The sequence below is a fragment of the Streptopelia decaocto genome, assembly GCF_964273445.1.
Source record: "Streptopelia decaocto genome assembly, chromosome: Z".
Classification (NCBI taxonomy): domain Eukaryota; kingdom Metazoa; phylum Chordata; class Aves; order Columbiformes; family Columbidae; genus Streptopelia; species Streptopelia decaocto.
The window spans coordinates 72,983,209-73,000,114 of NC_138657.1; the positions used below are offsets into that span (position 1 = coordinate 72,983,209).

At 43.3% G+C, this 16,906-nt stretch overlaps 1 protein-coding gene across 2 annotated transcripts in view; it reads right to left on the reverse strand.

Annotated features, from left to right (window-relative positions):
* DNAI1 (dynein axonemal intermediate chain 1) overlaps window positions 1-16,906 on the reverse strand; it is a gene marked incomplete at its 5' end in the record, with an annotated part of 150,475 nt that overhangs the window by 71,991 nt on the left and 61,578 nt on the right. For both annotated transcript variants that reach the window (XM_082075449.1, XM_082075448.1), the window contains one exon: window positions 9,286-9,533. In XM_082075449.1, coding sequence (XP_081931575.1) covers window positions 9,286-9,533 — 248 coding nt within the window. The remainder of the gene's footprint in view (window positions 1-9,285; window positions 9,534-16,906) is intronic.

Sequence of the window (16,906 nt, forward strand, 5' to 3'; positions counted from 1 at the left end):
CAGTTCTATTCAATATTTTCATTAGTATGTCGCACAGTGGATTGCAAAATTCACAGAATATTTGCAGATGACACCATTTAAGGACAGAGGATTCTGTTAGGATCACGACTCAAAGTTATCTTGACAAACTGGAGACATGGTCTGAAAGCAATAAGGTGAAATGTGATAAAGGCAAGTGCAGAGGGACACAGACAGGAAGAGGAAAGCAAATAAACAAGCAGAATTTAGGGGATTTCTGGCTGAGTGGCAGTAGTGCAGAAAAGGACCAGCGGCTGGTGCAGGAATCAGCAAAGTGATACTGCCAGGGAGGTGGGGGAACTACAGAAACCCTTTTCATCTACATTAAGAGATGAGTACCATGTAAGACATAGTAAGTATCGACTCCAGTCCTCCAGTGCCGGTGAAAACAGCTAGACTGCTCAGTCTCAGTTTGAAGAAAGCACTTCAGGAATGATATCACAACATCTGTGACAGCACGATGGGAAGAAGAGCACACTGTCAAGACCTCTGCCAGTTCTCATTTCTATGATTCATGAAGCATTCCCCAGTTCCAGAAAGGAAAGTTCAGTCTGATTTCAAATTCAGTCTCCCCTCTCACGAGTTTACTGCATGTCACGTTCAACCACACTGGGACTGCTTCATTCACTGCAATAAATGAGACTGCTTTGTAGAGCAGACAAGTCTTTTAAGTGTGAGTAAAAGCTGATGAAGAGATATAAATAAAAATTGCTTTGATTTACATATATATATATAAACTTTAAAATAAATTCATTGAAAAGTGTTCCTATCTTACAATCTGGGTTTTCTTTTAAATGCAAATGTTTCAGCTATGACAGTAATCTATAGATAAAGGAACTGCCAAGTAAAGGAAGGTTCTCAGTGCTATTCTGTCCTTTGTAGAAAAATTTGTTGACATTTACTGTAAAATCATGCAACAAGACAGAATGGATCAGCTCAGTGTGCTTACAAAGCAAACTTGCCCCCATAACAGAAGCCATGAAAGAGATAATGTCTGCAAGGACTAACTCTTCCTAAAGGTGAGCCAGTAATATTTAAATCCTTGGCTGTCCTGTTTGCATTAGACAGGAAATGGTTTAGATAGCTGATGAATGTCAAAGTGTTCAAAGATCCCAATGTCTTCCAGTCAGTTTGAGCTTCCTCCATCTCTCTTACATGTTTAATGAGAAAGCCTGACCTAAGGTACTCCCTGCCATCCTATCTGAAGCAGAAGTAGGGATTTACTCAGATATCTCCCAAGGTTACCTACTGCCTTTTTGTGTAACATAGCTCTCCCAATAATAAACATGCCGGTTAGGAGCATCAGGGTGGCTGATCAGCTTGGTAACAGTAAATAGGTACTGAAACAAAGGCAGCCACTTCATCTACAAAGAAGTTAGGCAGCATCCAAGGCAGCCAGCTTGGCAGGACCATGTCGGGCCAAGCAAGGATCCAGACAAGAACTCTTCAGTCTGCTGCTATGATAAGAAAAGCATCTCAAAACACCCTGGAACAGAAGACACAGCACAGCAATGTCTGGGTGCTCCTGGAGCAGCCCCCCACTGTCAGTCACCTGCCTCATGAACTGATGGCTTTGTTCATAGGTACCAGCAATGACTTATCAGGTGGAAGATGGTTGCTCCTGCCACAGGCAACAGTAGAAACTTCCCATCTGAAAATTTTACAAATACCTTCTCTCATTCTAGTGGCATATGGCTATTTGCAAGCTTTACATCAAGCCTTCTCAGGGTTTTCTCCTCCAAAGCCCTTAAAAACTTTCTGATAGTCAAGGGCAAAGAGTTATTAACAGATTGCACACCAGTAACAAGGACACACTGTAAAATAAACTACCATGTCGTATTCGGTCCCATAAACACTCCTCTTCTGAAAATCACTTCTACAGTTAGATCAAGTGCTCTCCACCTTGACGGCATCTTCATGGGTCTCACAGCCCAAGGTACCAACTCTTGAACACCAATGAACTCAAGGGCTCAAAATCAAGAGACAGAAGCAAAGATGCCCACAACATCAGTGCATTCACTCATCACCCATGAACTTGGGGTGCAGAAAAAGAGCAGCAAAATCTCTCCTACCAAAGAGCACATTTGGTGATACTGGGAGGAACTCAGAACCAAGCTGAGCAGAGAGCACAGATATGTGACTGCCACTGATGCAGGGCAAAAGCCCAGCCTGGGGCCTGAGCATCACTCATGCTTCAGAGACTCAGATTTATCTAGAGGAAACAGAGCTCAGTTAAAAATAGCACTGGATAAGGCTGGCCCTACTTTCAGTTTGTTTTCTTCCTGCTAGGATTCGGATGCTCTGCTTTGTGCAGCACTTCACCAGGAATCTACTTGCCTATTCCCCTCACAGCACTTCCCACTGAACTTATCAGGTTGGCCTGTTAACTGCCGAGGAGTGAGGAGCCAGATATTAGACTCTCACCTGTTTGTCCCGCCAGTGGCCCTGTTCCCATGTCAGACACAGCATGAAGCTGAGCGATAGGTGCCAGAGGCCAGCTAAGCTTAGGTGTATTTAACCAACCACAATTCACAGCTCTTGGTTTCAATTCTGACCGCTCATCGAGCAAGATTTCCAATTTACAGACAAAATATGAAGTTCCCGCCTTCATGCACAGGGAAAGCAGACACACACGGCAAGCAGGCTTGCATCCAAATCCCCACACTGCCTGATGCTGCTAAATCAGAAACAGCATCTGTAATGTGCCTGAGTGAAGGTTCCCATCATCACAGGACCAAGTGGGCTTGCAGCAGGGACTGGGAGAGCCCGCCTGCCGGTGCTGGGGGTCCTGGATACGCACTGAGCTGTGGCAGCTCACTGCGGCACCAGGGTCATAGAAGGGTGGGCACTGTGGCCAGCCCTGTCCCCACGTCCCCTGTATATCTGACAGACCTTGCTTGTACCTTCCCTGCCCAGCTTGCCTCTATCTCTGCTCTTATCACTCTCATCTCTACTTCATCCTCTCCAGAGAGGCACTGTGTTGTTTCACAGGCTATGTCAGTGCCAATAAGATCCATCCAGTCCATACACTTTCTACACCTATTTTGAAGATCCAGCAATCAGCAGTCACATTTCACACGCCTGCAAAGAAATACATTTTTTCCCACTAAGATCCAGCATAGTTTCCTGATTCCCATTAAACATTTACCTAACTTTTTTGACTGTTATATGGCAATAGAACAGGATGCAAAGATCCAAGCAACGAAACAATAGCATTACAACTACTCTGCCCTTTTAAACCTCAGGCTAACATTTTCCAACATCTCAAGGCCTTCAGGGACTCTTACATTTTATAAGTGAAGTTTTCTCCACAAAGTAGCACCAGTACAACTAACGGACAAATCAAATTGCTTATACTTTGCTTGCAGACACCAGAAAAGAAATAAACAACCTGAAAATGCACAATAAGATGGTTTAGATCTTAAGTAAGAGGAAGAGGAGGGAGAATAACAATACAGCACTAGAGGAGAATCTATTTAGCAAGCAGCAATGAGAGCAGGAGACTCAGTGAGAGCAGTAAGCTCAGCATCTGTATGTAGTACAGAGGGAAAAGCAGCATCAAAGCAGAAGAAGCTCCTTTTCAGACAAAACTTACAAGGTCTGCAAGGGATGCTTTGCAAGAGAATTTCTAACCCACAAAAATCCATACCCAAGGCACAATTTAAAAATAACCAGCTACAGAAACTGAACCTCCAGAAGGTACAGTCCAATACCATCTGAAAACATTGAAGTAAAAAGATCAGGGATTTTGTTCATTATTGTCAAAGATACTTAGGAAGAAGCATTTGGACACTTACCTTGCCTAACCTTGAAGTGGCTTAAAAATGTCCAAAAGGTTTTGAAAAAGGTACAAACATGCTGTGTAAGATTTTATCCAGCATTTCTTCCACAGCAGCGTCTCGCGCTTTCCACCACCTCCACCGTGCCTAAATGAGCCCACAGTACGCGGATGGACTTTGACGGCTCGGGAGAGCCTTTCCAAAAATCAGCAGAACCTCACTGTGTGAGAGACAAGATTTCCTCCAGCAGGGCTGTGACTCTGCAGTGATCTCTCCCAGTGACTAAGAACAACCAGAAAGCTGCTGATCTTGACCCCAGTTTCTAGAGCAAGCACATGCTAAACCTTCCCAAGTGCAGCCCTTCCTGCCCACTCTTCCCTCCGGGAGAGGACAAGGAAGCAAACACATGACAGATGTTTGTTGGTCACTAAATGCCTCACGGTGCTGCAGCGTGGAGTGTTGTGTCTGGTCCTCAGCACAGCTGCTGCTGCAACAGCCTGTTAGTGGACACAGAGCTCGGTGCAGGGAGCAGGACTGCAGCTAAGGACTGCTCCAACAAGGAAGCGTTTGACAGATTGAGGTATCTGGACCTCAAAGGCACCCTGGCTGGCCCATGGATGCTCTTCCCACTCTTCTGTGTTTCTATGCGTGCACTGAGTGACTGAAGCGACCTCTCTGGTGAGGACACAGTGGCCTTCTTTATTCTTGGGACATCAGAGGTTAATTGCCCTGCTTGTACTGGGCCAGGGAGGCAAGGCAGGGCTGGTAGCAAGAGAAAAGTAGGAGAAATGCAGATGGTTTGTGTTACCATAGAGATTTTGTGCTAAATGACCTTTACCATCAGGTTTCTGGTCTATTATCCCTTCAGGTTACATTCTCCCACTTGCCAGCTGGTGGTCCTCATCCCCATCTTGGGTTCACCTTCCTCGGTTTCAGGCCTCTGTTGCTCTCCTTTCTTCTCCAAATTTCTGTTTTCTCAGGAATTATTGCCTACCAGTATCCTCGCAGATTCAAATGAGCTTTTTCTGCTGAACTACCCCTAGCAAACACCTATTTTGTGACCCTTAGCAGTGAAGGCAACAGGAAGGGTCTTAAGCATGTTCTGAGACAGCTGATCTTTATTCTGACCTTGATAGCAACCTTCTGTCTTTTCTTTTTCTTTATTTCCTTTGCATCAAACCCTTTGTTTGCCTGAAGCCAAAGGAATAAAATATTATGCGAAGCAGTAACATCTCAGAGGCAATGCAAGCTGCAAAATCTGTTTGTCTGACTGCAGATGACAGATTTAGGAGACTGGCCATCATCAGAAACGAAACAATGTGCTGGTGTGACAGTGGATGGTGAACAAAATGCTTTTTCTTCTCCTAAGTGCAGTGAATACAATCGGCTTCCTGGAAAGGCCATTTTTTGTGGAGCTGTGCCCAGCAGAGTGGGGTGGAAAAGAGCAGGTCATGCTGACCTTAAAGTGATTCCATAACTGAACTCATTTACTCCCATCAGCAAAACAAGACCACAGTGTAGACTTATTGAAGGACTTAGATTTGAACATAGAAAGAAGAGATGGAGAAGGGATCACACAGTTACGGGGGAGACTCCAGCAAGCAAGTCTCAGGTGTGTTTTATCTGGTTTACATTTGAGATGAGACTTCCACAAGCCCTACTGGGAAACTATTTGGCAAGCTGAGACTCCTTCTAGTTTCTTTTGCCAGTTTGCAGACTATTACTGTCCCGCCTTGTCCTTTTTGTCCTAACCCTGAGCATTACATTTAACCTGAATGGCATTTAGTGAAGAATTAGTCAGCAGTGGCCATCCCTTTTTCCTCCCATGCATTAATATAAGGCAGAAAATAATTATTTGAGGATTCCATCTGAAGCTCCATGGTATCAGCTCCTCGGGGAGGCCAGATCAGCTTCAGTAAACTAACAATGAACCAAGTTGCTTTTCAAACCAGTGATCTCTCCATAGCAATTCCAAACCATGCTGTGCACAGGGGCAAGCCTGCCACAGCTGAGATTTGCTCTAAGCACAGCCAAACGAAATGTTCCTTTTGCAGATCCTAGGGTCAAAACTCTGCAGTGGGAATTTAGTCAGTAAATCTGATGGTAAGTAACTACAAAAATATAGATTTCCAACCTTTTGCAGCAGTATTGGCTCTGTACTAGTCCCAGCAACAAGCAGAAATAAAATTCTTTTGGTTTGATGTGAAAGTGAGCTAGAAGCAGACAGTGGAAACAAATCTGTTGAATAAGATGTGTTTTAGGAGGGAGATTGAACAGCAGAAGCAAACACTGACACAGCAGATAGGTTCAGTTATCGATCCCTGTCTCTGAACTGCCCCAGCTTCCAAATACTTCAGATCCAAAATATTTACTATATCCCAGTGGTGAAAGGTAATAAATAAAAAAAAAAAAAAAAAAGCACTCTTCCCTGCTGTAAATAAACTCTAATACTCATATTTTTAAAAAATAAGAGAGAAAGTAAGAAAAAAGCTGAAAGGCTGGCAAAGGGAGGAGCTCTATGCTGAGAGACCCTTCCCAACAGCACTTCCCTTCTCCACAGAGCAGACTGGTCTTGTGGGCGCTGGGTACCAAAGTCTAGTCAACTTTTCCTACTTTGGCCACCCTCATTAACACCCAGAGCCAAGCCCTGGGACTGAGCCACTGGCTCAAACAGACACCCTGCCCATGGACTTGCTTTCTAGCAGTGCTTGCTGCTGCAGATGATGGGAGGGTGAGGATTTTGCTGATTATCAGCAGCATTATTTTGATTAAAGTGGGGTTTAGCTTAACGCCAGGTAGGCTTTTGCCTAGCAGAATATGACAGTTTTGACACAGTTTCCCAGGAGCTGACTCCTTTTAAGTTGGTATTTGCAGCCAAAGGCTGAATTCACTGACCTGGCAGACCATTTCTAGTCCTGCGTTCCTGTAGGACTTGGGGTTTTGGTGATTGTATTAGCCAATAGCACGCATATACATTCACATGTCCGTGTAGGTGCTTATTCATTTCTGGCTTTGGCTCTCAACCAATTGATAGAAAATAATTAAAAATGCATAATTTAAAACAAGCCAGAATTTTCCATAATTTACAATGCAGTAGGACTCAAAATACAGAACATAATTGCCAAATCTATAAGAAGCCATTGCTATGCTCATTAAAAATATGAGGAGCAGTATCAGGCAGACAACCTCATTCTTAGGTAACAGAATTATAAATGTTATTTTATTTTGCTCTTAATAATGGGCTATGTTACATCAGCTTTGTTTTACGCAAACTTTCTGAGATATTACTAAGTCACTGAAGATGAAATGGCACAATAAAAGAGCTGTCAGCCTGCTTTACTCACTTCTCATTTTGCTTCCATTGTGAAAGGGCTGCATTGTTTCAAAAGGAAGGAGCCAGGCAGTCCAGAGAACAAAGGCTCCTAATTGTTCAGAAGAACTTTGCTACTTTTCTAATTGGTCTTCAAAGTCACAGGCTAGCAGACTCTATAGCAGTGAGGGCTGCACAGGACGGTCTGACAAAGACCAGGCTTCAGACTGGTTGAGGTGCTGCTGGGGGAGAATAGAGCATCTTTGAACTAAATATGAGAAAGAGGGGATAACTTACTAGAACTATTTAATGCCGAATGAGGAATAAGAATTCAGTGTCTCAACCTAACAGTCTTCCATGTCCCTTTTCCTCCCACCCAATGGAGAGAAATAGTTTTCTAAGCCTTTTGGCTGATACAGACAAATGCCTACAGTAATTTCCAGCAATTCTCAATTGCTCACTAGTTTTGCAGCAAATAAAAAACTGTAAAGTTTACTAAAAATATTGGTACTTCGTTGCAGAAGAAAACTAAGAATAATGATTTTCAGCAGTCAACCTTCGGAAATCAAACAAGCAGGAACTAGAGGCTACTCATACCTACAACTATCCATATTTATGAGGCAGTTTCTCTCATTTTCAGAGCTACCTCTTTACAGTGTGTGATGATTTTTTTCGCCTCTGAGCCACGCTGCTGCCAAGTGGTACACGTAAATCTACCTCTGAAAACACCATACAGATGGCTTCTACTGCTGAATGTACCTGCTTCTGGTCTGTAGCGATGAGGCCACTAAAAACATCCCTTAAGCGCACTCTGTCCTTCTCAGTATCATCGGGGATTCTGGCATCTGCAGCATGCAGTAACAACTGCTGTCCTCCCATAGCATGCCACAGCAAGGCTATGAACATCTATCTGCACACAGAAGTTACTATTTTGTCAGGCTGTTTCACTAGAAGTTTAAACGACAGTGGGAGAAGCTGCCTCTGTGTGTGTGTGTGTGCCTGGCACACCGTATTATGATAACAACCCATGGCTGGGTAACATGTTAACTTGTAAAAAGAGCTAAAGATGTTTGCTAGAGGAAAAGCTTTGGACAGACAAGCAAATACAAAATTCAGGTCTTCTCTGAAATGTTACATTTGCATAACCTCTCTGTTTATAGCAAGCACCAGTCTTGCTCTTGGCATATTCCACATTCATCTGCAGTGCCATCAGGATCCCTTGATTTCTTGGACTTTTATTGGAAGATGCAACAAGAAGGAGCCATGGCTGGGGGACAATCCATGCATGGCTTATGCCAAAGTACAAGGAACACTGGCAGTGTGCCTAGAGGTATGAATGCGTTAGGCAGCCTACATCAGGTGACAGCAACAGTTAACGGCTGCAATACCTGTAGCCCTGGATAGCAAAAAATACTCACCCATGCACTTCTATAGGCTCATACAGACCATGTTGAAATATGTGCCATCACACTTTCACTGCTATAAATGAGATAAGAAGTGCATGTACCTTCCAGCGCACCAATCTTAACTCAGATTACACATACACATAACTATAAAGTTAGCTGGATGTAGCAACATATTCACCCCAGTCCTTCACAATATCATCCATCCAGTGACTCTTTGTCACAGATACCGGAGTGGTATTACTTTAAGAGCATTGTTTGCACATCACAGTTCCTAACTCACCAGAATACTTCAAGGTCAAACACAAGGTAGTGTGTCTTGAATCCCAGTGGCAGACATTCCACAGGCAGCTGCCCCTGGGCTTATTGTGCCCAACAAAGCTCTCTTTTAGGGCTGATATACGTGTTTTACACACTGCTCATCACTTGTTGTCCTGTGATTTTGTATTCGGAACATAAATAGCATTGCAGGCTGATGTATACAGAGCAGATCAGTTCCTCCCCAAACAGAAGCAATTTATAATAATGAAAACTAAGGAGAAATAATTGATTATAGCGAACTTCTGCTGACATGTTTAGTTTCTGTTGAGGACCAAGGATTCATGTAATTGCTTCACCCTTCTGCATATTTCAAAATTAGCTTGAAATACAACTTAACAATCAATCGCTAACACATGTATTAAACCAGCACCTTTCCCCATACAGCACTTTTCCTGCTTTTCCCAAACTCAGCCCGATTAAAAGTGCAGTTAGAGGAGAGGAAAAGCACCCTTACCTGCCACACTGGCTCCGTGTGCTTTCCTGACTTGGCATTACTCTTGTAGCTGGGCTGGGAGGTTGCCTTCTTCAGGTTGTAGATGGCCACATTGCCGTCATAGAAGCCCACTGCCACGAGGTAGGGGTAGTCATTGTGGAAGTCCAGGCACATGATGCCACTCTCAGTCCTGAAGATGTACTCTGGGAAGGAGGGGTTCTTCATGGTGTAGAGCAGGAGCATGCCTTTGCCTTGCTTCATGAAGTTATCTAAATAAGGAGATGATTTGCTGTTAATTCAGTTTTCAAGATCCTCTTCTATTGAGACATACAATCTGACAGCACTCACCTATGTCTAAAAACAACCGCAATGCAAAGTCTTGTGGGAAGGACATCAGTCATGGGACCAAATGGTTATGTTGATGTGACTACATCTGTACATCCTCCATTGATACATCATCCCCAGGATATGGGGACAATGTGCTTATGCAGATAAACTACTGTTTTTCAGTGTTTTTCTAGGAGAGACACGATGAGCCTTGGAGGAAAGAAGAATCTTGTGGACACTTCTTTCTCTGGACTCAGGTGTCACTAACATTGCAGACATGCAGGCAGACAACCAAGAATAGAGGCATTTCAGTTTTTGTATTGGCAACATTTGATGTTACAGCCTCCATTGTTTCTTCAAAGAAAAGCATTTCATTGAAATATCTGTAAAGCATCATATCCACTGCCATTATACATAACTGTACAATACAAAAGTCACTACCGCTTTATTTTCTGCTTATGTCCAACACATCTACTTATTTGGCACAGAGGCTCTTTTTTTGCCAAGGTTTTCCTCTTTTTTTTTTTTCTATTTACTTTCACCTTTTCTTTGTGCTGCCTGAAATTAGCTCTTCCTATTCTCAATAGGATTTTTTTTTTAATGTCCTGACTGTCTTTGCAATTCTCAGGTTTCTGCTCACCTAAAAAACCATTTCCAAACTCTTTTAAAGAGGAAGAAAATCTGTTGATGCAGATAAGCTCTCCAGAAGCAAAGAAGGAGCTTTCCTAATCTATTAAAACAATGTTCTCTCTGAGACTATCCTAACCATCTCTCCCAGTGCTTTTTCTGACTGTCAAATGCCCTCGGGCACACAGTATATAGGAAAAAAATTTACTCTTTTATCCACTCTATGTCCTGTTTCCAGAACAGTCACCTCCTTTTAAAAGTGCTTCCTACCCTTCCTAACATTTTGAACAGCCTGTAGGATAAGGACTTGGTAAATGTGTACCCCAGTGATAACACTAACTTCACAGAACTCTCCTGGGCAGCAAGCTGATCCCAAATCATTATGCAGGTACAGACATTGCTTACCTCAAATTTATCAGGGCCACATAGAGAACATTCAAATAACCAGTAAAGAAACTCTCACATCAACAAAACTATTACTGCTGCTTTCTATTTGGATTGTGGAAATATTCTATTTTCACAGGTCTCTCTCTACTCTGGGGCCAGGCAGGGAAAATGGCTTCTTTATTTTACAGAAAGGTGAGATTCCAATACTGGCATTACTTTAAACAATTAATATTTTCACCATATGTTTTTTTGGAAGACGGGGAAGTTTATTCCTAGAATTCTGTCTGAAAATGAAGTGAACTAGCTTTCTCCATCAGAGATTTGCCTGGTCCTTTGAATTCACAGAATTGTCTTTGTTCTTAGCCAAGTAATGTCATTGAACTGGTATTAAATTGAGGTCCAGCCATGACAAGAATGAATCTTTCCTCAGTAGCAGAAACAGTTGGGGAAGCTGCAGAGATGACCTACCAGGAATGACTCACAGCAGAATGGACTGTGAAGTCAAATCTGTTAGACAGCCTTTGAACTCAACCTGTTGCGTGCTCTTATTACTCCTGGAGTGTGCTGACTAGCCAGTATTTCCAAAAAGTCTGCAGTGCACATTCATTTTCTATCTGTCAGAAAGCTGCTCCCCACACCTCTTGCAGAGAGGAGACACCTGTTCAGAGGGTGATTCAGCTACTGAAGATTTGAACAGGGTTTTCGAGGTGCTTCTCTCTCCACTGGTCTGGCCATATTACAGCCACATTCCTCAATCAGGGATGATGGAGAAGGCCTTTATTGGATAAAATAACTGAGCAGCTTCAGCAAGTCCATCTGGAGGTCAGTCTGGCAGGGGTAAAGCAAGGTCTTGGGAAGAAGCTCTGGCAGGGCAAAACACGGGATTCAGTTTGCATATTAGCACATCCAAACACAGGTCTACGTGTGGCTGTCTGTCTGTGCACTCAGAGTTTAATCAGCAGAGATCAGCAGAGATCAATCAATCCACTTCACTGAGTGTGGAAAACTCACCTTAAAGAATATCCTTATATTAGGTCTGCTGATTTACTTTTGCTCCACTGACTGTAATGGCCAGCCCTCCACTGACTGTTAAACCCACTTTAATCTGAGAGCTGAATCCTACTCATTGCCTCCTTTATGTTATGAAATATCACAGACACAGGTTAAATCACAGATGTGTGAATAGTGCATGTAAGTCTGGATAATACGATTGCTAAAGTACGGCCTGTTTCTGATGAAAGGCAAAGTGATGAGAATAATCCACAATTAACACTGAAGCATGGCACATAAATCCCAGTAAAACAATAGCCTTCTGAGAGCAGGCACATAAATTAATTGCAACGAAAGATGAATTCTCACCCAGACTACTAAACCGTAACATACCAAGATGTTTTTTAATAAATGAAAAAAAGGGCATATTTCATTAGTGATATTCAATGTTCCAGGATGACAGGGATAGAACAGACCCACAGCAGCATATCTATCTGTGTTAAGCTTTGAAGCATGGCCTTTTCAAGAGAAAGAATTGTGGTTTTCAGTAAAAATTAGCAGAGCACTGCAGTATGCCCCAAATCTGTCCCTCAGGATGCAGGGAGCTTAATGGAACAAGGTCAGAAGACCACAGAGCACGTAGCAAAGCAGAGGGTGCAGACCTGAGAGCTGAGAACTGGAGATGAAAGCAGCAGCTTCAGACCTGAGACAGCTGCTCTGCACCCAATGGGTGCACCAGCGTCCACTGAAGAGCAGAGAGTATCTGCCCCACACAGACCCACACAAGTGCAAACTGGCTCTTCTTCTGAGATACAAGGGCTGGAGATACTAGAGACATCAGACTGTTATTCTGACAATCAGTGCCATCAGGAATTATTCTTCTCTAGTTTACAGGAGGACACAGAGCAGCAGAGCAAGAAGAGGAGAGTGAACTTGCTGTAATGAGAAAGAGCATCCTCCGTGTTTCACAGAGTGGAGGTTAAATTTCAGACCCTGACATGTAATAAGTGTATGTGGGAGAAGAAGTTTTGCTAATGAAAGATGCAAATAGCATGATTACTGGTCTTCACCTGGACAACTGAACCTGTAAGCATCACATGCAATCAGAAATACCTTTCAAACCAACTATTATCACAGTCTAAAATATTCACCTGCATCTGTGTTTAAAGCTGAACACATTCAACCCAAACCCTTTTCAGAAAAATACCAATTTAGTGACCGCAAAGTACCTCAGAATGTCATTGTGGTATCACCAAATAGTTCATGCAAAACAAAAATCTGAAAAGCATCTAAATCTTTGTTTTGATGCTTTACTAAGTGTCTGGTTTACCAGATTTTTCATTTATAATTTTCCCTAGCTGAATTTAAAAGAATCAGCAAATGTTCAATATCAGATCAAAATATTTTGTTTCCTGGACAGATATTTTTTATTTGCATCGTTGTCTTTTGGTTGACTAAAAGCCCATTGAGACATGCATGGTTTTCTTTCATTTCCTCCAAAATGCTTAGTGGCTGAACCAGAAAGCTTAACACAACAGTATCCTCAAGTTAAAAACTACCATGCTTGGGTTAAATCCTGCATTCACATAGTAAATCTCAGTGTGGGGACTCTCCATAGTCACGAGTCAAACTAGATGTTTTTACTACACCACAAGCCAGTGCTTTCTTATGTGATAAACTGACAAATTACTTTCTCTTAGGAGGATTTAAAACCCAAAACACTGTAGCCTTATATCTTAGATCCTGTGATACATGGCTTTCTATAAATCAAGTCTGCCAGCTGTCTCACTGATACGGTTTGAACCAAGAAATTGCTATGCTAAAAGAAACCACGGCTGCTTAAAATTGGTCCTTTCTCCTCCGAGAGCCCATCTAAAAAAAGAAGCAAGATGGAGAAGCACAATTGTGAGCAGCTGCTTGTTTCTGAGCATCACAGCTGCACAAGCACATCTACTCTCCTTGCCTAGATATGGCCATGATTTGACAAGCTTACTGGCTGGGACTCTATCCTTTAGGCTTGAAATTCTGAGAAGCCAAGGGAAGGGGCTGGCTGTACTTTACACTCAGTTAGGCGATCTCCTCTGGGGAGAAGAGATCAGTTTCAAAGACAAAAAATTTGGTAACCAAAGAAATGGCTCAGCTGTTCACTTGCCTTTCAGATATTTAAAGCATAGAGTACAAAAAAGGTTATCTGCAGGCCAGCAAATTTATCCAAGCAAATTATTATCATTACACAGGTCTACAAAACCTCGAGCACAGCTGAAGAATTTGCCTGTGCTACAGCCTGCATGGCATAGACAGATCACAGAATCATAGAATCAAATTATAGAATGGTTTGGGTTTGAAGGGACCTTAAAGATCATCTAGTTCTAACCCCTCTGCTATGGGCAGGGACGCCTTTCACTAGACCAGGTTGCTCAGAGGCCCATCCAACCTGACCTTGGATGTCTTCAGGGATGGGGCATCAACCACCTCTCTGGGCAGCTGTGCCAAGGCCTCTCCACCCTCATCGGGAAAAATTTCTTCCTTATATCTAATCTAAATCTACCCTCTTTAGTTTAAAGCCATTACCCTTTTTCCTGTCACTACAAGCATTCGTAAAAAGTCCCTCTCTAGCTTTCTTGTAGGTCCCCTGTAGGTATTTCAAGGTGTCCTCCAAGCCTTCTCTTCTACAGGCTGAACAACCCCAGCTCTCTCAAGCCTGTCCTCACAGCAGAGCTGTTCCAGCCCTTGGATCATTTCTGTGGCTCCTCTGGCCCCTCTCCAACAGGTCCATGTCTGTCCTGTACTGAGGGCTCCAGAGCCGGACACGGGACTCCAGGTGGGGTCTCACCAAAGTGGAGCAGAGGGGCAGAATCACCTCCCTTCACCTGCTGGACATGCTCCTTGTGATGCAGCCCAAGATACAATTGGCTTCTGGGCTGCAAGTGCACATTGCTGGCTCATGTTGAGTTTCTTGTCAATGAACACCCCCACATCTCCTCAGGGCTGCTCTCAGCAGATGACTGAGCCAGTCACAAATTAATGAATTCACAACATTTTTTTTCCCTATCAGTGAGCAAAACCTGTGCAGCATGGCACTGAGCACAGGCTCATCTAACCCGCCGAGAAACATGCCGGCTGAGCTTGTGCTGCTTCAGCAAGACTCTCTCCTGGCTTATTTAAATAGCTCTGCCAACTCCACACCTTGCTGCTGTGGCAGAACGGGTGTGCCATAGGAGAAGAAATGGCTGGCACTTTACGATTCACTGTATGCCAATAGCCCAGAAAAAATCAGGAAAGAATACTTCTTTCCAAGGAGCTCAGGGTTTGGGCAATGTGCTGAATGTGTTTGCAAAGGCTCTGGAGGAATACAAATAACAACTGGAAGTTTTACAGCACTTCAGGGTGCTTTAAGCCTGTATCTGCAGCACTCCTTGTTACAGCCAAGCGAATGAGAAAGGGCAGTGGAGGGGACTGCCAAAGACACTACAGCTATCTGAAAGAACAGGGAGCAGACCTGGGACTTCACAGGGCTCTGCTGAAGGCAGCCCCACCCCAGGATCCCTGCGACGCTTAAACTGAGATCACTGATGCCCATTCTGTTCCTACTCCTTAAAATGCCCAGAAGTACTTGAGTATATTTGCTGTGTTGATACACGCCCTGATCACTTACGGATCTGCCCGTGAAACACACTGTGGGCAGGGAAAAGACTAACCCTGCACTTTCAGAACCGTCCCTTCCCAGAAAAGAAAGTGTTTTGAGAATTTATTGCCTTGTAGCTCAAGGTCAGAAAGCCTGGCCTCTTCTGTTTCACAGCTCACAAATGTTACTGGTATACCCTGGTTTGAGCCTGATAACTTGTTTTTGGCTAGTACACGCATACTTCATCTGAAGATCTGAAGAGACAGAGAAGCCACTGTTTCATTTTGCAGTTTGTTTCAAGGTATAATTGCTTTGAGTGATTGAAAAGCTGCACATAATTCTTTATTTGACTTCCCACTGATAATTCTTACTAAGCTATCTTGAAGGGATTAAGGACTTCTTTCATATCTGCTGCTTTCTCTTCATTAAGGTACTTTAGAACTGACCACTAGTCACATTTCAGCTTATTTTTTATAAAGTTCACAGCCTGAAGTAGAAAATCCTGTTTATTTTCACCAGCCCTGCTCAGCTAAAAGCCGTGAGACAACAAGAGCTTTGCCACACCAGTCAAAGGTGCTGCCTTCACAGCTGCAAACAGCCCCTTCTCGGCAGACACGGGGAAGAGCAGAATATTAAGAAATTTTCCACAGATATGCGGACAACATCACATGGGCTTGTAATAGGGCCAAAAAACCCACCCCTTGCAGTCCAAATTTCAACTGGATATTGTCCTCTCTCCACCTTTAGGGCACCTTCTCCAACTCTCACATCAATGAGGCGCTCTTTACTGAATTATCTACAGTTTTTCTGCATGCCTTGAAAAACGCTGGCTCCAGAAACAAATATAATATTCCAGTATCAGTCTCACTAATGCTTAAATCATATCTCTGCTTCCACTCAGGACTCCCTGTTTGCAAGCCAGGATCTTGTTCACCCTCCTTGCCAAGATATCACACTGGGAACTCAAATCTATTGCTTGTCCATAAAAGCTTTTTTTTTTCCCCTTTTTTATAGAGTTGCTGCTTTCCAAAACATAGCACTCCTCCTTGTTTAGAGAGGTATAACGTTATATTTGGCTGCATTAAAATGCATTTGGTCTGAATAATTCCAACTCACTACAAGATTAATCGCTCTGTATGACAGCCCTGTTCTCAGCATGATTTACAACTCCACCTGCCTTTTCATCAGTCACACATTTCATCTGCTGTGAGTTTATATTTCCATCCAGAGGACCAACAAAAACAATGCCTTGCTCCAGGGCCGCCACAGATCCCAAAGCACCCCCTCCAAGATACTGTTGCAGATGATAACTCTGCTGGCATTTATTTTCTGACATTTGTCAGTGGAAGCTGAACCCCCTTGTTGAGACCACCTGCGCTGCGCTGAAATCAGCGAGCCCAGGGAAATACATGCTCTCTGGTTAGCATCATTAACATGGCAAGATCTGCAGGGTTGGGCTTAAGGTTAGGGTTAGGGTTTAGGGTTAGGGTTATTAGGGTTATGGTTAGGGTTATTAGGGTTAGGGTTAGGGTTATTAGGGTTAGGGTTAGGGTTTAGGGTTAGGGTTAGGGTTAGGGTTATTAGGGTTAGGGTTAGGGTTAGCAGGGTTAGCACCATTAACATGGTTTGCACCATTAACATGGCTAGCACCATTAACATGGCAAGATCTGCAGGCTCTGAGCAAGC